The sequence below is a fragment of the Notolabrus celidotus genome, chromosome 22 (assembly GCF_009762535.1).
Source record: "Notolabrus celidotus isolate fNotCel1 chromosome 22, fNotCel1.pri, whole genome shotgun sequence".
In the NCBI taxonomy this organism is placed as follows: Eukaryota; Metazoa; Chordata; class Actinopteri; order Labriformes; family Labridae; genus Notolabrus; species Notolabrus celidotus.
The window spans coordinates 13,627,717-13,646,369 of record NC_048293.1 but is presented as its reverse complement, the minus strand read 5'-3'; the positions used below and the strand labels follow the sequence as shown (position 1 = coordinate 13,646,369).

Sequence of the window (18,653 nt, the reverse complement as noted above, 5' to 3'; positions counted from 1 at the left end):
TGAAAGTGGTGCAAATCTGTTCTCTAAATGTATCTTTGTTTCTTCTACAGGTTTGCTCTTACTAGTAGTTTTTACTGCTGTCCATGGCTGTTTCCTCCTTGGTAGGGGGGTTGAGGCGGCACTCCTTCTGGATGAGAGTGCAGGCCAGCCAGTCGCATCAGAAATCTCAGGGCGCTTGGCTCTGCCTGTTATCCGTTCTCTCATGTCCGTGGGAAACGTTTTATCTTTAGGCCTAGCGCCAAGAGTGTTCCAGCTGGTCCCAACTGCACGGTCCTCCTGTTTTGGAGTGTCATTGTTTGGGCTAACTAGCCGTGTGTTAGCAGGTACATGTCTGCTGCTCTGACCCCATGGAAGAGTGGTGTCATTCCCGCATAGTCCATTCACTTCCACATTCACTTCTATCCGATGCATCTTTGTTTCCAGCACAGCAATTTTCTGAAGGATCTTCTGAAAATCGTCCACAGTGAAAGGAGGCATTTTGGTTCCAGTTAGCTTAGCTGCTAACAGGCTTTTGCCGATCAGTAGGCCACGTTTGCAGTTTCGATAAAATGTCGAGATAAGGCAGTTGTTTACTTTGTCGACAGTAAATTATAGTCCCAGTGGTTTCTAAGTATCCTGGAGTGACTGCTTGTAGTCTCTCAGTGAAGAAAAAAGAGTTAAAATGAAAAGAATGCAAGCATAAGCAAGAGCAAGCAAAAAAGCGTCTGCACTCCTCAAGAGCAGGAAGTAGTAACGAACCCATTAAGATAATACAAAAGCTAATACAAAGGCTGTTGTTATTCATACATTTATGTGGCGCGATTTGTAAATTTGTGCACACTGAAAATAACAGCAACAGTTATCTGCATTTAGCTCTTAAATGTATTAAAAATGTAGTGTGAATTTTTAAGTGACTTTTTTATCACATGTAGAGGAATCATTTTCACATTTAATTTTGTTGTGACAAATGTATTTAGTTGAAATCACTGTTAAATCCAAATGCTAACTAAAAATCTAAATGTTGAAACTAAATGTTAAATATAAATCTAGATTTTGAATGTTAAATATAAATGTTAAATATTTAATATAAATGTGTATTGTTATTCAGCATTTAGATTTAACAGTGATTTTAGGTTTGAGGCACTTGTGGTTGCTTCACTTTGGAAACCAATGACTATCTCTACTTCCTATTACAATCATTAATCTAAATAGGTAAATTGTAATAGATATGTTGCAGTCAACACTATTAGGACACACATTACTAACCATAAACTGTGGCGGATATGTAATGCTTTAAATATATATGCTTTGTGTGACAGGTGAAAGCTGCAGAACAGTGAGCGTTCACTGAGGGGATTAATGCCATCATGAATGTGACAGCTGTCTACGATGGAATAACTCACAACTACAATGTGTCAAATGGCACAGACAATGGGGGCTTGGCTCTCCTGAGCATATCTCCCTTGATGAACCGCATCGTCGACACCCTGACCATGGCCATCCTCTTCATCACCATGGTATCTCTTGGCTGTACGATGGAAATTTCCAAAATAAAGGCCCACTGTCTCAAGCCAAAAGGTGTAGGCATTGCACTGTTGGCCCAGTTTGGCATTATGCCCCTCACTGCTTTCTGTTTAGCTAAAATGCTACAGATGAAATCTTTCAAAGCTGTGACTGTGCTCATCTGTGGCTGCTGCCCGGGGGGGACGTTATCAAACATTCTTTCCCTTGCTGTACAAGGGGACATGAATCTCAGGTAAACCCTAAATCATGCATCGATCCCTAGACATGTTAATGCGTCTGCACAGTTTATTCAGATTTATATATTCCACAATACAAATGCCTTTTTAGCACGCACTATTTGAAACATTTAAAAGTTACATATGGAGGTCTAACTCATTTATTCTCTTGCTTTTAGTATTGTGATGACCACTTTCTCCAGCATAGCGGCCCTGGGTATGATGCCTCTGCTGCTTTTTATCTACTGCCAAGGCTTCCCCAGTCTGAAAAATGCTGTGCCCTACCTTGGCATCATCAGTACCCTTCTGTTCACGCTGTTTCCCTGCGCCATTGGCATTGCCCTAAACCACTACCGACCCAAGTACACACCATTCATCAAAAATGTGAGACACCTGACATCTTTTATGTGAGAGGAATGGAAAGGTGTGGCCTTTAGTGATGATGCTGAGATATACTTAAAATCAAGGGTAGATAACTTGTAACATGTTCATTGTTCACTTTCCTGGCAGGGTGGTCTGACCTTGCTGGTGATCTGTTCCATCGTACTATGGACCCTGTCTGGTTTTGCCATCAAAGACATCCTGTGGATGATCCTCACACCTGACACTCTGACTGTGGCTGTGATGATGCCCCTTATTGGCTTCACGTTGGGTTACATTATATCCATTTTATGCAAGCAAAGTCATAAGTGAGTGAGCAAACCCTTCATATACTATGTTTGAGTTGGCTACCTATTGATTGCCTGACTTTAAAGTTGTGATCCAATGTACTGAGGTTTTGCTGTTTTCCTGAAACTGGTCTCTTTAGTTCCAAAGCATTTTCAGTGTTGTTAAAGAAGAAGTGATAAAACACGAGGGTAAACATGCCCCTGTTACACCTCTTTTGAAATGCGCTGCTGGCATCAAATTTAAAATGAGCGTATATTTTTCATGAAATAATGACACAAAACATCAACATTTGATATGTTGTTGTTTTGCTTTAAAAAAAATAAATTAAGTTATATTTTGGGGCTTCTGTGCCTTTATGATTGCCTTATGCTAGGCCACCTCTGCCCGGTTTTCTAAATTAAAATAAGCTTTTAATGATTTATAAGTCATCAAATTCTGTTTTAAATAACATTCCTAATAACTGTCCCAACTAAGTTTAACAATATGCTAATAAATGTGATGTCCACTATTAATCCAGTTGCATTAAAGTTGTTGCATGTATAAAGTTTGAATACAAAAATATTGATTCTTGATTTTACTTCTAGATTATGCAGGACCATCGCCATGGAAACAGGATGTCAAAACATCCAGCTGTGCTTTGCCATCCTAAAGCTGACCTTTTCCATGGAGGCCATCGGAGCTTTCTTTCTCTTCCCTCTGATTTACTTCGCTGCGCAGATCACTGAGGGTCTTCTGTTGACGCTGTGCTACAGATGTTACCGAAGATTCAAGCCACTGGCCAAGGGTAAATGCCAGCTGCATATGTGTTTGTGTAGAGATACCCTGGGAGGAGGATTAGCACATGCACACTCTCTACAGATTTGTTGGTCTTTCAAATTCAGATCAATGAAAGTCTAATGTCACTGTTCTTCTTCTTACACAGAAAAAAGTATACCAAACGGATCTGTTATTTAAAGAAACAATGACAGCACCACAACAGAAGACCCAATGCTGGAGAAGAAACCCAAGAAGAGCTGAATCTTACTTACTGAGGAGGTAGTGGCTCAGTGCCAATAATACTAATTGTTAACTTTATAAACACACACAATGTAAAGTACAGCTAGTGTACGTTAAAGCAGGAAGTTAATGATTTAAAATGAGGTATTTATATTTTTGTATTCGAGATTTTTGTGAATGAATTCATTAATTTTCTGAATGAGGCCTTTTAAGCACAATTTTATATATAAATAAATGATTTAATAACAATTAAAATGATTGATCTGGAATGTGCTCTTTATAGTTATCACCCATTATGTGTTTTTAAGGTTAATGTTCTTGTGAGGAACTTTCAGTTTGTGTTGATTTTGGCGCCCCCTGTGGACAATGTGGTTGTTGCTGAATTTTTCCTGTATATGTTTAATAAGGGTTTCTTGACTTATCCTGCTTTCTTTAACAGTTGTCAAACATTGATCACTTTTCAAGGCCAAAAGGAGGCAGCAATAATGCTTTCAATCTGTTAAACCAGTGACTTTCAACCACTGTGCCACGGACATTTTCCAATTTCACTTAGTCCAAAAAAAACATTATTCATATACTGCAAACAATTTGCCATGCAGTGCATCTGTGCCTGCAGAGTAGTGACTGGCGGAGTAATTCAATACTCGTCCATGCACTGACCTGTGCTAACCACCCACTGGGTGGCAATAAAGTGCACTAATAACTTTGTTAATTTAAGACAATAGAATTCATTATGCATGCTAGAGGTGTATGTGATAAGACGTAGGCGTACAACAGCGATGGATAAATATTCAAAAAGGAAAAATGAAACCTCCAAACTGGGCCCTGGATAAATTCTAACCCGGATGAATAGTGTAATACGGGTGGCGGAAAAGGCAACTTTTATGAGAAAAACTGCAATGATGTCTGCGAGAGCTCTCAAAGCTAGCTACTTAGAGCCAAATCAAAAAGCCACACACTGTGGCACAGACATTAATACTACCTGCAAAAGCCATTGTAAATGAGATGCTTTGCCCTGACGCAGTTAAAGAAGTAGCCAAAGTCCCTTTCTCAGATAATCAGATTGATAAATTGAGAGACTAAATGTGTCATTATGTAACACTTTTGGTTGGTGGTGTGACTCTGGATTTTTTTAATGTAGGAAATGTGCCTTGGCTCAAAAAAAGGTTGAAAAACACTGTGTTAAACAACAAGCTGAAAACTTCTCACAGGAGCTTTAACCCCATTGACGTCATTTTTGCAGGGGTATGCTTTTTTATTTTTGAATTTGAACCTTTGACTCAGGAAAAAAGGAAAAAATGTATAACTTTAAGTTGTTATTTTGTGGACTTTATTGTCCACATAAGTTACAAGTAGGACTGTTTTTAAATCTGACACTGTAAGAAATATATACCAGTATCAGTTTTGCTGCTAATCATTGACATGTCCCAGACTGTGCCATTTAAAAATCACAAGTAGCATATAGTAAATGAAATATGAATAAATTTGCTTCCATAAAAATATCAGACCCATCATGTACACAGAGGTGTCAAGTAACGAAGTACAAATACTTTGTTACCTTGCTTAAGTAGAAATTTTGGGTATCTATACTTTGCTGGATAATTATTTTTCAGCTGACTTTTTACTTCTACTCCTTACATTTTCAAGCAATTATCTGTACTTTCTACTCCTTACATTTTAAAAATAGCCTTGTTATCCTCCACTCCATGAAACATGTTAATGCACATATATGGTTCTTTAATGTGTTTGCATTGTATGAAAATGCATTCATTTCAATGGGCATAAATGCTTTAGAAACAGGTGCAACCAAAATATTTCAACATTAACATATTAATATAACATTTAAGTCATTATGGCCTTCAGAAAAAATGTTTTTTTTTGGGAGGTGGCGTAGTGCACTATAGGCCCCTGTGGCACAGTCTAAGCTTTTGTCCTTAATGGCATTATTTCCCCCTTACATTACTTTTACTTTTATACTTTAAGTAGTTTTGAAACCAGTTCTTTTACACTTTTACTTGAGTAAAAAGCTTGAGTTGATACTTCAACTTCTACAGAAGTCTTTTTAAACCCTAGTATCTATGCTTATGCTTGAGTAATGAATGTGAATACTTTTGACACCTCTGCATGTACACAAACTTGTAATTAAACTGTTAAGCTCATGGAAATAATGTATTATTTGTTATTTATGAAAAGATCTTAAAGTGGTGATCAGATCTGATTCTCATAAAGTGGGCTATCAATACAAAATAATATTAATACATAATAATGCTGTGGCAGTTATTGTGACAGACTCTACAGTCTGTTTACAAGAGGAGCTTCTTTAAATAAGTGTAATGTTTAAATAATATGAAAAGCACTCTGCTGAAGAAAAGAATGAAGGCCGGTTGAACACCTGAAATTATATTTAATCAAAATGGTCAGATGGTATATACAGAGTAAACTTAAATTAGAACTTTTTACATACATTTAAGAAACATCTTTACTAAGACAAAAAATCATTCCTTAGTCCAAAAGTGAATTCAATGGACAGTCAATAAGTGAACACTGACATTACACATATCTGTACACATCTTTGTGTTGTCCCTACCCATTTACATTTACAGTGACACAAAAAACGTGCCTGCAGAATGATCCGAACTAAAGCCACAAGTTAAAAAGACGTTTTCTCTAAGAGCTGTGGAAGCATCAAAAGAAGCCATGGCTGATCAACAGCGTTCTGGACACAAATAAATTAAATACACAATTTCCCGTTAAGACTGAAAACAGGAGTATCCAAGCAGCCTGCATAAATTAAGAGAACAATATTTTCTGTTGTACAAGTGATGTGTCAGACAAAGCCACACGTAACATCACCAAGCAGGGGAGGCATTTAAACTGACATTCATTTTCAAAACTCCTTAATTCAAATGTTATAGGTACTTGTGCATAGAAGTGGAAAGCTAAGGCCATTGGGAGCATGTGTTAGTGTGAAGAGAATACATCTGGACTCTTAGATAGGATGACGTGTGTTGGGTACAGGTGTGAAACAAAATGTCACAAAAAGAAAAAAGTGTGCCCACAATCCGACAAGGAAACCATGGAATACTCAATACTCTCATGGACAACAAGCCTTTAACTGCACAGTGGCGTGTAGAATGATGTGAGTCATGATTAAAAACTTTAAATAATGATTCATAATTACAAAAATTGTTGTTAGTGTGCATGACTGTGTCATTGCTAATGTGTCTCTAATGCTGTGATATGTGGTTTATGAACGGTAGGTTTCCAAGACACTGGTGAGATAATTAGCTCCCAAAACGAGTTTGTAGCTGTGCCCGTTCAGTTCTTCAAAAAGACTCTGAAACTCTTTCAGTGATGCCCGCTCTTTTCTGTATTTGTTCTACGATTCAAACCCAGCCCCCGACATTAGACGTACATACATAGTGTAGGAATTCCTATAAAAAATGTAAGCATGTATGTACATGTGAATGTCTTCTCCTCTCTCTTTTGGGAAGGTCAGAGGATCTGTTCTGAGTGACTCACAGCTCCACTCAGAGCCTCTCATGTTGGACTCATCTGTGTTGACAGCTGTGTTGACTAACTCACACGAGGCACCCTGCTCGTCAGTACAGGTCTGAATAAATGCTGGCTCTCTCTGTAAAGTCCAAAGGCTGCAGCCTTTCTCAGGCCTCCTTCAGTAACGGCATGTCTAAAGACAGCAGAGAGAAACAGAGGTCAGAGCAGAGCAGTGATTCAAACGAGTTAACTGGAATCTGAAGAGGGTTTTACCATCAGAGTAATCCATCTCAGAGTCCATAGACAAGCTGTGTTGGTCGCTGCCTGCAGACGGCCTTCTTCGGGACGATGAAGGAGCAGCGGCACCTACTTGCTCCAGGACCCAGGTAGAAGACGACGGGGAAGGTGATGGAGAGGAAGAGGAGTGTGGTGCAGGGTGGACCACGGCCATCTCTGACTGCTGATGTTTGAGGGAGGAGGGCCGAGAGGGGCCAGCCTCTGGCGTTGTCACATGCTGACCCTCTGACAGCACTATCTGGACTCGAGACTCGGAGCCGTGAGTCGAGGATGGGGCTCCGTTACAGCACACAGCCTCCTCGTATGAGGGCAGAGTCACCTGGACTCCTTCCACCATGATGGAGACGGGCTGGCCGGTCACACCCTGATCACGTCTGGATGAAGAGGATCACAGAGAGTTAACATCCATCCACCTTTAGCCTCTATAAATAATGCACTGGATGCGTAGAGCCTAACACAGCAGTGGGTTATATGTATACAGGGTTGTGTCCACATAGCATTTTCAGACAACAGCTTCTATTTAAACTGTTTCCTGATCAGAGGAAGGCATATGTTGTGACATGTGTTCGCCAAGGGGTACAAGCACCTCATCCAAACATTACCCAGCATCCTCCCAGTGCTTTCCTGGCTGAAAAAGCTTTGTGGAACCAGGCCCTTGGACAAAAGTGAAGTGTGATATTAAGGCAGATTTACCGGTGGAGGGACTTAAGTTTGGGCTGCAGAAGTACAAACAGCACCACCAGCAGCAGGATCAGAGCCACTGAGCTAGCTGTGGATGCCACTATGGACAAGGTGGGCATCCCTATTGGTAGAGTTGGATCACGGTCTGTGAGGAAATAAACAATCATGCATTAAGACAGAACTTCCTGTATTTATTCAGCTGATAAAAAAAAATTTCATTTTGTTTTGTTACCTTGCTCCATGATGCAGCTGAGCTTCATTTGGCTGTCCCATTCTCCATACTGACAGGTCAAGTATTTATAATCTCCTTTTAGAATATAACCCTCATCACAGAAATACTCAATCACTGTGCCGTGAGAAAGTCTCCCACATGTGGAGGGGTGGCAGGTGTAGCCTCCGTTGTCTGGCTGAAATGGAGTCTGGCAAACTGTCATCAGAACGAAAGGAAAGCAGTCATCAACAGCAGTATTACGCAACATTACACATGTCAAACCATAACTGAGCTACAGCAGGCAGGAAATGTTGAGAGACTGAAAATGTCTGTAGATAATGTCCTGTCTTTACCGTCACTGCGCACACAGCGGGGAGGTAGAGAGGACCAGTGTCCCAGTGTGCTGCAGGTGAGGATGCTGGGCCCATCTGGCAGGTAACCCGGGTCACAGCGGTACTCCAGGACTGTGCCCACGGGGAATGAGCTCCTGTTGGTTTCTGTCAGGTTAGTGGAGCCATGCTGCACTGTGGAGGGTCGTATACAACCTGAAAATAGACAGGTACATTAAAAAACTGATGACAAAAAATGATGTTTGTATCTCTGAATCATTTGATAACAAACACTGATGTTGCATGTTTTTCATGTTACAAAGAAAAAAAGGGTGCTTTCAATTATGTTCATATTAGGGATGTACACAATTAATCGATTATCGATTAATTGATCACTGAGAAATTACTCGAAACACGCATTTTTGTTTTCAATTTTCCATCATGTGAAACAAACATCATGTGATCTCATATTAGATTCAGCTATCAGGGAGGTGATTTAAGTTCAAAGCATGTTTTGATGTGAATTAGCTGTTAAAGGTGTTGCACACAGCGGAGACGCTCAGCGGTGCGCTTTTTAAGGAATATCAATCAATACACAATTTGACATTTAGGTGTCTTATCCAACTGACAGCATCTAGGACTATTGCTTTTGCTTGAATTAGAAAAGTAAAGTCATAAAAAGGAATTATTTGTATGTTGAATTTGGTTCATTATAAAGGTCTTAGGTGTGCTGATGGTTTATGTTCCTCGAGTTAAAAAGGTAAAGAGGACTGTGAGGAGGTTTGCCATTACCGTCACTGTGTACGCAGAGAGGTGGTTCAGAGGACCAGCGTCCCAGCGAAGTGCAGGTGAGGATACTGGGTCCATCCGGCAGGTAACCTGGGTCACAGCTGTACTGCAGAACTGTGCTCACAGGAAACAAGTTTCTATTGGTGTCTGTCAAATTAGTTGAGCCGTGCTGCACCGTAGAGGGCCGAATACAACCTGGAAAACAGACAACATTCAAAATGACATTCATATACAGTATATATGCAGTGCTTCATAAATATACATTTGGTTTATAGGGGATTTTTAAAAAAACACTCAAGGTCGTATTAAGTTAAGCGGCACACAGTCATGGTGCAGAGGTTGGATTAAGTTGATTAATTATTCTTTTTGGGCATAACATGATTCAAACCAATGACTGTGTTTGCTCTCGTTCCCTTAAGAGTGATGTGAACCTGCAGAAAGGCAGACTTATTACTGCTTACATGGCAGATTCAGCCTTTCTACTTAAACAGACTGGGCTCGAGCTGGCGTATTTATTTTCACTCATCTCACTTTGCCCCTAAAACCGCAGAAAATACACACCGGTCAATGTATGTTGATTCATGGATTGATGTTACTGTATATCCACTGAAACAATATCTCTACACACATTTATTTTATGTGTACTTTTAGGCACAGCAGCATTACTTTACTTATTATCGTGAGTCCTTGACATCTAACAAAGACAGGCTGTTATCTTTCTGTACTCTGCTGCTCTATCACCTGGCTGTATTCTGTACTGCATGTTTAATGGATAATGGATGGAGCTGTTGGCCCATGCAGGGCTGAGGTGAAGCTGGCATGTGGGGAGATAGTAGTGAAGGTGTCCTGGTCTTCTGCCATCCCTAGATCAGCCCAAAACCAAAGCAGTATCATGGAGAAATACTCATGTCTCTAAAGGCTGATTTATATTTCTGCATCGAATCAACGTCAGCTTAGCTCCCGTACCTACACAGAGTAGCTGACGTGCACCTCCTCCAAAATGTAACTACACGTAGAATCAATGTGGACTGCAAGCCCTGTGATTGGTCCGCTCGGTGGCATTGTGTTTCCCGTATTTACAGCACTCCCGTGACCCCGGACATCAGCCGCTCATCGGCCATGTATTTCGTCTCCTCCTCTCTATTCTTCATGTAATCATGTCTGTATGATAAACAGCAACATGTATCAGCTGTAGATTAACATAACACGCTCTGAATCTCTGTGGAAAAGTAAACAGAGATCGTAATGGGGCTGGAAGCAGGCGACCGGCTATCAGAGAGACCGCACTGCCCTGAAGCGTTTTGTTGGAGAATTGCTGCGCGACACGGACACAACGACGCACAAGTATGTGGGGCTCATATCCGCGTCAGCCACTGCTGCGTAGGGGTGACGCAGAAGTATAAATCAGCCTCAAGCATTCTGTCCCAACAAAAAAAAAATACTTTATCTTTCCCGGGGTGAATTCAGTTATTACAGTCGCTCCTATACACAATAAGTGTTTTTCGCAATTTTTGAGGTCTGACTAACCTTGGCTCACACAGCTGATCTGCATGGGGCCATCCCACTGTCCATCTTGACAGGTCAGGTAGTAATAGTCCCCGGTGAGAATGAAGCCCTCGTCACAGAAGAACTCGATCACAGTGCCGTGTGCAAACATTCGACATGGAGTTGGGTGGCAGGTGTAGCCCCCATTCTCAGGTTTGGAGAGGGGGAGACATGCTGATGAAGAGAGTAAACATGAAATCTTTACAGGTAGGCAAAGTTAGCTAACATTCATTCATGAGACTTAGTTGAGCATAATTAGATGTAAAACATGTGAAAGAGGGTTTTCCTTGATAGTAAATAAGACTAGTTACTCAGAATTCAGTGACAGCTTGTAACGTAACGTCAGGCTGTGGTAAACAGAAACACGTACCACCGCTGCGAATACAATGAGGAGGGTCAGAGGTCCAGCGTCCAACAGTGGTGCAAGTGAGAATGCTGGGCCCATCCGGCAGGTAACCAGGGTCACAGCTGTACTGCAGTACCGTGCCCACAGGAAACAAGCCCCTGTTGGTTTCTGTGAGGTTTACCCAGCTGTTCTGGACCATGTATGGCCTCACACATCCTGGGAAGAGAAGACAGAAGAAGAAGAAATTCTGTGAAACTTGTGAACTAAAACAAATATTTTGAGCCTGGTTTGAGATGTGTGTGTCAGCCCTTGATGTCATGAGTGACAAGGACATTGGATGACCTATGGTAACCTTTTGTAACAGAAAGGCTTCACAGTGGTACCACACACGCAAGGAGATCATAATCATAAAAACACTGTAATGTACTGTGAGAACAAACACTTCCAATACAATGCTTGTAATATTTAATGAATGCTTCAATAAAATGTGTTACATTATACTTGGAAACCTCACTAGTAGTCTGCCGTAAAAAAATAACATTTGGGAAGGAAGTCCTGCTCATGGTTCTGCTTCACATGATCAAAGTTACACTGATCAAAAAAAAAAGATTTTGGGTGACAAATCTTACTGCATTAGTTTTTGAAAAACTCTGCCATGCAATATGAGATACTAACAAATTGCATCTAATGTGGACTGGCTGTGTTGTGATGCTACAAAGCCACCTTCAGCGTCTCTGCATTTTTTAAAATTTTTCTTACTATTGATAAATAACAGTCACACTTTTGGGAAGTCATACGTTTGATTGGAATCAAAAACTCATGGATTTGAATAAACTTGAAAAATTACAAGGTCTGGGTAGACATTAATCATATATCACATGATCTGTTTAGTTCACTGAGTTGTGATATTTTCATCAATGGCCCGAGGATTACATTCTTTCACCAATTCTTATGATGAAATTGATTGGATAATGTTTCTATAGCAGTTAGTAAGTAAGTGAGGAAGTAAGTAAAGTTTATTTAGTATAGCACCTTTCACAGAGCATAGTCACAAAGTGCTTCACAGAGTTTCAATATTGACAAGGCAAATACAATGCAATACATAAGACAACAATGCAAGCAGACAAAATAACAACAAATTACATACGACGGTCAGAAGCCATGTCAAACAAGTGTGTGTTAAGGTACTTTTTAAAAGTCTCAGTGGAGACAGCACAGCACACTTGGAGTGGAAGATTGTTCCACAGAGTTGGAGCCACATGCTTAAAGACCCTGGTCTGAGGATCTGAGGGGTCTACTGGAGATGGTAAGGGTGGAGCAGGTCGGAGATATACAGTTGTGCTCATAAGTTTACATACCCTGGCAGAATTGATGGTTTCTTGGGTAGTTTCTGTTGTCATCATGATATAAAAAGAGTAAACACAGTTGTTTGATAAAAATGTTGCTTCACCTAACCACTAACCATGAGTGTAAAAAAAGTTTTTCTCTTAAGATAAGATAAGGTACGATAAGATATGATAGGATAAGATACGATAAGATACGATAAGATACGATACTCCTATATTCGTCCCACAACGGGGAAATTCATGGAGTTACAGCAGCAAACAAAAAGGTGTTCAGTACAAGAATTTCAACAAGAATATATATATAAAAAAAGAAATGTTCATCAGAGACGACAGCTTGGCCATAATATCTTACATATCTTTTCATATCTTTCATATTCTCTAAAAAATGGCCAAAAAAAATCACAAATTCTGCCAAGGTATGCAAACTTATGAGCACAACTGTATGTGTGCTTGATGATGGATTGCTTTATGTTAAAATGAGGATCTTAGAGAATAGGATGGGGGTGATGTGGGTTGTTTTGATGGACCTGGTTAACAGTCTTGCAGCAGTTAGAGGGTAGTTGATAAATAAAGGACACAATCCTAACAGCTTTGCATTGTTTTTATGTGCAACCTTAAATCCTGCCTCTTACCTGACCCTTGTCCAGTGGACACTGCAGTCAGAACCAACAACAACAGGAAGGACCTTTCAGTGGCTGAGGTGTGGGCCAGAAGGGCTTTTGATGTTGACTCTATCATTCCATTGCACATCTTCCCCTGTACAGTCAACTCAACCTGTTCAGATAAAGAAAAACAAAGCATTTTCGTTGGTATAAATGCACCATGAATCACGCTCAGAGAGTAATTGTCCGTAACCCTAACCGTACGCAGGTACTCTGCAGAGCCTGGACGGCTGCCAGAGAAATGGGCGTGATCGTGGGACAGTGGGTACAATGACAATACTGAGAGATCGGGATACGCATAACAAAAGCTGGCAGTTCCTACATCCCAGTGGCTGTTACACCTTTTAAATCCCTTTATAATTAGTGCTAGCAAAGCAATGATAATAGCTAATTATATTTCACATATGAAGTACCGCTATGACCGCTGAATGGTTCCGTTTCAGTGGCTTACTACAGTGTTACACACCCACTGCGATGCTTTCTAATTAGCCATGATAGCTAAGCTCTCAAGGCCAAAACAGTAGTGAAGGCATTTACATACAGAACACATCATGCTGACAATAACAGGATAGCAACGATGCTACCACCTCACAATGAAAACGGTGTTCAACAGAGAGTATATATAATTTATTGTAGGCCTACTAAGAGATAATCAATTTAGCCGTTATATGCTAACAAATGTTACGCTAGCTTGAAATTAAAATGGCTATTCTGTAAACGTCACCTACCACAAAAGCAGGGCCCCTTTAAACCTCCACACTCGCTTTGTCAGACCGACGACATCTATCACCGATGTATTCGCTTTGCCAAAGACATGAAATGTCCTTAAAGTAGCAACAAATAACACGATTAAACGAGCCGAGCGGTACTACTATAGCTAACAGCTAGCTAGCTCCCTACTGGCTAGCCTGCTACCTGTGACGCTAGCTGGCTGCAACATAGACATAAATACGTAGACGCCGCATTGACTGTGCTTTCCCGCTGCCCCGATACGTCAGCGCGTCCGCCATATTGAATGTGGCGGGTCTGCCGTGTAAACTAATTCAAGTAGATGTGAAAACTATGGAAGCCCGTTTCCGCCAGTTAAAAATAAATAAATAAATAAATGTAAATGTAATGAAAAAGTAAAAAAAAAAAAAAAAAGTCAAGTCATAATAATGAGATACTAAGTCATAATTATGAGAGAGGCCTAAATGGGCTTCCGTGTGTTGCGCCACAGCTACAGTTTGAAGGGGCTGAGACAAAGCTTTGCAGATTTTAATGGATATCATCATTGAAGACTACTTTAGATGTGGATTCACAAATCGTGAAATAAAATTTTTGAGGGCATCCATTGTTTTCAGTTACAGCATCAATCAAATAACCTGCAATGCTTCTAGCCGTATAATTTTTCTTGAAAAACCATCAATGCAACCACTGATGCATATTCCATAGGGCTTTAATTTGTCATATAGCCAACTATATGCCATACATAGTTCGACCCACGACACACGCCATCTCAAATTGTTGTGCGCACATAGTTCTACCCCGCGCCCATCGATCAGTCGCATCAATTGACACACAGTTTCTCTGTCTGTAATTATTCTGGCCATCCAACATATTTGGTGTATCCAACTGTAGCTGTGTTGCTTGCCAAACGTTTGCAACTGAAAGCCTATGAAGGCATTAAGGTCTGCAAAGCTTTGTCTCAGCCCCTTCAAACTGTAGCTGCGGCGCAACACACATTGAAGCCCATTTATACCTATCTCACAATTCTGACTTAGTATGTCATTCTTATGACTTAGTATCTCATAATTATGACTCAGTATCTCATTATAATAACTTAACCCTTTTTTTTTTTTTTACTAAAGAATAAAAAATGTTTTGCTTTGTTTGGTTTTGATAATGTTATCTGTGGGAGCAATTGTGTTTTTTTTTGTGGGTTTTTGTGCATTATGAAATCTTTATTTAAGAATTAATATATTAAAATGATAATAGAGGATTAAAATTGATGTAAGTAATAAAATCGACAATTATTAAAGAAAAAAAAACGTACGAAGTATGTTTATCAAATTAATAAAATGCTGCAGCTGGCAGTGAGTCTGCTATTTAGCAGTGGAATGATGGATAAACTACATTACATAAATTATAGACATTTTTTAATTGTATAAAATACTGTGGAGACTTCAACAAAACAATGTTTTCGTATATTTGGAAAGCTCTGTTAATGGTAATAAATCAAATTTACACCGGTGTGGTCATATAACAACAATCAGGAGGCATGCGTCTACGCATCTGTGTGAGCGCATCTGTATAAATTGCCACATTCAACATGGCGGCGACGTTGACGTACTCTCAACCAGTCAATGCGGCGTCTACGTATATATGTCTATGGCTGCAACATCAACTCCGCCGCCTCCTCCGTCCGGTGGCCGGAGTAACAAATACACATTTCCATAGTTACAACATCCGGGAAGGTTTGCGTCCCTGGTTACCAAATACGCTGGTAACTTTGTGTGCAACATTTTTAACTGGACCACAGATATTTAATACTTAAAATACCAACTTTGTTTCCCTTCCTCTTCAAATACGGATTTTCAAAATTCACAGAATGGAAATAATCAGAGGGAGTTTAGAGGACATTTCTCGACCTGCATCGAGTGAGCAAACAGGCAGCCGTGTGTCCAGCATGTCTTTGCCTCATAATGAGAGAATTAGTCCTACGACCTCGTTTTCCCTTGTTGTTTTGTCAAAGGATGCCACTAATATCAAGGTAATTGGAAGAGGAGGTTGCATTGATATGCACAATTTCATAATAACTGCCAAACTGCATAATTTCAAGTTACTTAAGACATACTGAAAATCTCTTGTAGATAAGGAGCAACACTGAAGATGCTATGGTCAACTCAACAGCCAGAGGTCTTCCTGACAAAGGTTAGTTTTCTGTAATGTAGGGTTGCACACTGACTATCCCTCACTGATCCCCCCTAAATGCACCACAGAACGCCACAGGAAGTCATTCCTGCCTGTGGCCATCAGACTGTACAACTCCTCCCTCTGATTACTGAACTATATTGCTATATCCTGTACTCTGTGCAATAATCGTGCAATACACTGTGCAATACACTGTGCAATATCCCTGCCACTTCAACATCCTGTATATAATACCTTCAATCCCAGCGCTTTTGTACATAGCAAACTGTAACTATTCTGCATTTCTGTATATACTTATTATTAATCCAAATTGTATTCCTTCTTTCTATTAATATTTTGACTTTTTCATACTGTGCATATAAAGCATTCTGTAACAACTGAATTTATCCCCAGGATAAATTAAGTATTTCTGATTCTGATTAGGAGGATACAGTCTCTCAGAAAACTAAGCTGAGGCTGTGTTAAACTTATATATCTTCTAGGTCAGCTTCGTGCTAATTTAACTGATGAAGAAAAAGAAGACTCCAAACTGCAGAGAGCCATCGAGGAGATGAGACGACTTGATGAAATGTTAGCTGAGAAGATCTGTAGAGAAAATGAAGTCAGACGTCAAAGGAAAGAACTTCAAGCAAGACTCTGGCAAGAGCTCATGGTAGACAATGTATTAGTCTGCTGCGCCAAAAGTGGCTGATGGCATGCCACTCGATATTCTGGTAGATGAGGTGCATATTGGTAGTTAAGCGACATGTATCACCTCACTTTCTTTTTATTGACAACGTGCAGCAAAGTGATGTAAATACAGGAATGTATAAGGTTCTCTTATGCTTCTTTCATGTGTTTAGAAAGTATGGTTGTTTGGTACAATATGGTTATTCAATACTACCATGATGACATAAAAGCTGGTGGTAAGCCTGTTGGCCTGTCCATGTACCCAGTCAGAGTACTCAATATGGAACAGAATGTGATCCCACATCAGCACATGCTGCTCTTCTGTTGGCATATAATCTTCCTGTGTATAACGTGGCATGCCATTGGCCACTTTTGGATATTATTGTCACTCTCTCAGTTCCTCCATCAAATACTGATTCATTTAAAAATCAGCTGTAATTTACGTTATGTTAAACTCTATTGTTCTGTAGCAAAGTAAGCCTGAAGGTCACTCTGAATGTGCCAGCGAAGCTTCAAACACAAGGTTGTTTCTGGCTTTGGAAGCACCCCCCAGTAAGTACAGGCAGATGTATTCAAATCAGAAGCAATGTTCACAGAGTTGTACATTTGATCACTGTGGGATATTTTAAATAATGTGTCTTCTCTTAAAGATACAGAAGAGGAGGAAAACTTTGTACCACTGTTTGAAACTCAGGTTCCTGATTGTGACCACACCGGAGACGGCAAATACATGGAGCAATGTGAGTCAATCAAAATCTGAAGAGAATGCAGTGTTTTATTTCTATGTTTTCATTGTGGGCCTGAAAATCAATGCTGATTCGTGGCTGTATTGCAGAACTTGTGCACTTGATGGCGCCATGAGCCTGTGGAACTTAAAGCAGATCTGATTTTTTCCCCTTTATGTCAGGCTGGTTCAGGCTTTAGCGCACATACTCAGATATTAAGCAGTTTTCCAGGAGTGAATGCTTAACAGTTCACCTAATATGTGTCTCATGAACAATTTCCTGATCAAGATCTTGCGGCTTTTTATGAAATCAATCCCCTTGGGAAATATATGTGAATAAGATGACAGAATAAGAGCACATGGCTTAAAAATGACTTTGTAAAATCAGGCTTGGCGAAGTGTTACCATTAGAGCATTGACTAACTTTTACAGATTTACCTCTTGTAATCTTAAGTGTGTGTTACCTGACAGATGAAAAGATGTCAGACAGCTGGATAGAATCATTTGAAGTAGGCCACGAGGAGAGAGGGGAAGAGCAATTTGAAGGCAGCCACTGTGGAGCTTCCAAAGGCAAGAAAAAACAGAAGGACTTTGTCAAGAGAAACATCGAGGTATGTCAAAGTTCATGTCAGGCCAAATGCAGTGCTGGGATATATCGTATGACTGGGAGCAAGTCTTTAGACTGTTTGTTTTACCAGTGAAGAAATATTTGTCTCTAGTTCAAGAAAAATACATATTTTAAGCCCACTAGGCCACCACTGAAGATGAGTGGAAATGCAATGTAAGTAATGATTTTTAAGACCCTTTCCTTTTGCTAATTCAACAGCATGTGAGTGGGGAGGGGGCCCAGGTGCGTTTGACCCAGGCAGAAAAAGAGCGTCTGGCTGAGCTCCTGCAAGGAGCAGACGAAAAGGAAGACGACAATGCCAGAGGGGCAGACAGCGAGGTGGGCCGACATAAAGCCTTAACAGACAACATATGGTCATGATGAGACTCTTTTTTTCAAGTTCCTTAATACCTCCCTTCATATGCAGAATTCTTTTGTGTAGCCGCGTTACAGCAGATGATCCTCTTCACTGCCTCTTTTACTGGCATTCTCACCTTACATGAACTGCATTAAATCCATAACATGTCAAGTATTTATTGGAAGCAAATACTGTTTCCAGACAGCCTTTTGACACAATTTGAAGTCAATAAATGTGTGTTTTATAATTTTATTTCTTATCATTTATGTCAATATGTGATATCTAGCCTTTTATTCCA

General features: G+C 40.1%; 3 protein-coding genes across 10 annotated transcripts in view; 2 read left to right on the top strand and 1 right to left on the bottom strand.

Annotated features, from left to right (window-relative positions):
* Nucleotides 1–202: 202 nt before the first annotated feature.
* LOC117806480 (sodium/bile acid cotransporter-like) lies at nt 203–3,581 on the top strand. The gene is made up of 6 exons (XM_034675431.1): nt 203–208; nt 1,332–1,735; nt 1,898–2,102; nt 2,229–2,407; nt 2,972–3,171; nt 3,310–3,581. Exons 1-6 carry the CDS (start codon nt 203–205, stop codon nt 3,339–3,341), a joined length of 1,026 nt encoding a protein of 341 aa, XP_034531322.1. The 3' UTR covers nt 3,342–3,581.
* A 2,186-nt stretch (nt 3,582–5,767) lies between these two features.
* Nucleotides 5,768–14,052, bottom strand: LOC117806047 (sushi domain-containing protein 6-like). The gene is made up of 10 exons (XM_034674714.1): nt 13,813–14,052; nt 13,055–13,196; nt 11,101–11,292; nt 10,713–10,904; nt 9,189–9,380; nt 8,421–8,612; nt 8,089–8,283; nt 7,869–8,001; nt 7,152–7,549; nt 5,768–7,071 (listed from the first exon to the last, which is right to left on the bottom strand). The coding sequence occupies exons 2-10, from the start codon at nt 13,170–13,172 to the stop codon at nt 7,046–7,048; spliced, it is 1,638 nt and encodes a 545-aa protein (XP_034530605.1). The 5' UTR covers nt 13,173–13,196; nt 13,813–14,052; the 3' UTR covers nt 5,768–7,045.
* A 1,461-nt stretch (nt 14,053–15,513) lies between these two features.
* fsip1 (fibrous sheath interacting protein 1) overlaps nt 15,514–18,653 on the top strand; it is a 35,501-nt gene continuing 32,361 nt past the window's right edge. For 3 of the 8 annotated variants that reach the window (XM_034674368.1, XM_034674366.1, XM_034674369.1), the window contains exons 1-7: nt 15,515–15,836; nt 15,937–15,997; nt 16,480–16,649; nt 17,137–17,218; nt 17,317–17,406; nt 17,862–18,001; nt 18,217–18,336. In XM_034674368.1, coding sequence (XP_034530259.1) covers nt 15,675–15,836; nt 15,937–15,997; nt 16,480–16,649; nt 17,137–17,218; nt 17,317–17,406; nt 17,862–18,001; nt 18,217–18,336 — 825 coding nt within the window. In that variant the 5' untranslated portion in view covers nt 15,515–15,674. Of the gene's footprint in view, nt 15,837–15,936; nt 15,998–16,479; nt 16,650–17,136; nt 17,219–17,316; nt 17,407–17,861; nt 18,002–18,216; nt 18,337–18,653 lie in introns of all 8 variants that reach the window. The other 5 variants (XM_034674370.1, XM_034674371.1, XM_034674372.1 and 2 more) reach the window with 3 other exon arrangements.

Coding starts and splice junctions, on each gene's coding strand:
- LOC117806480 (XM_034675431.1), top strand. Junction 2,103..2,228: donor ACACACCATTCATCAAAAAT/GTGAGACACCTG, acceptor CTTTCCTGGCAG/GGTGGTCTGACCTTGCTGGT. Junction 3,172..3,309: donor ATTCAAGCCACTGGCCAAGG/GTAAATGCCAGC, acceptor CTTCTTACACAG/AAAAAAGTATACCAAACGGA.
- LOC117806047 (XM_034674714.1), bottom strand. CDS start 13,172: ATGTGCAATGGAATGATAGAGTCAACATCAAAAGCCCTTCTGGCCCAC. Junction 10,905..11,100: donor TCATTGTATTCGCAGCGGTG/GTACGTGTTTCT, acceptor TCTCTTCATCAG/CATGTCTCCCCCTCTCCAAA. Junction 8,613..9,188: donor TCTCTGCGTACACAGTGACG/GTAATGGCAAAC, acceptor GTCTATTTTCAG/GTTGTATACGACCCTCCACA.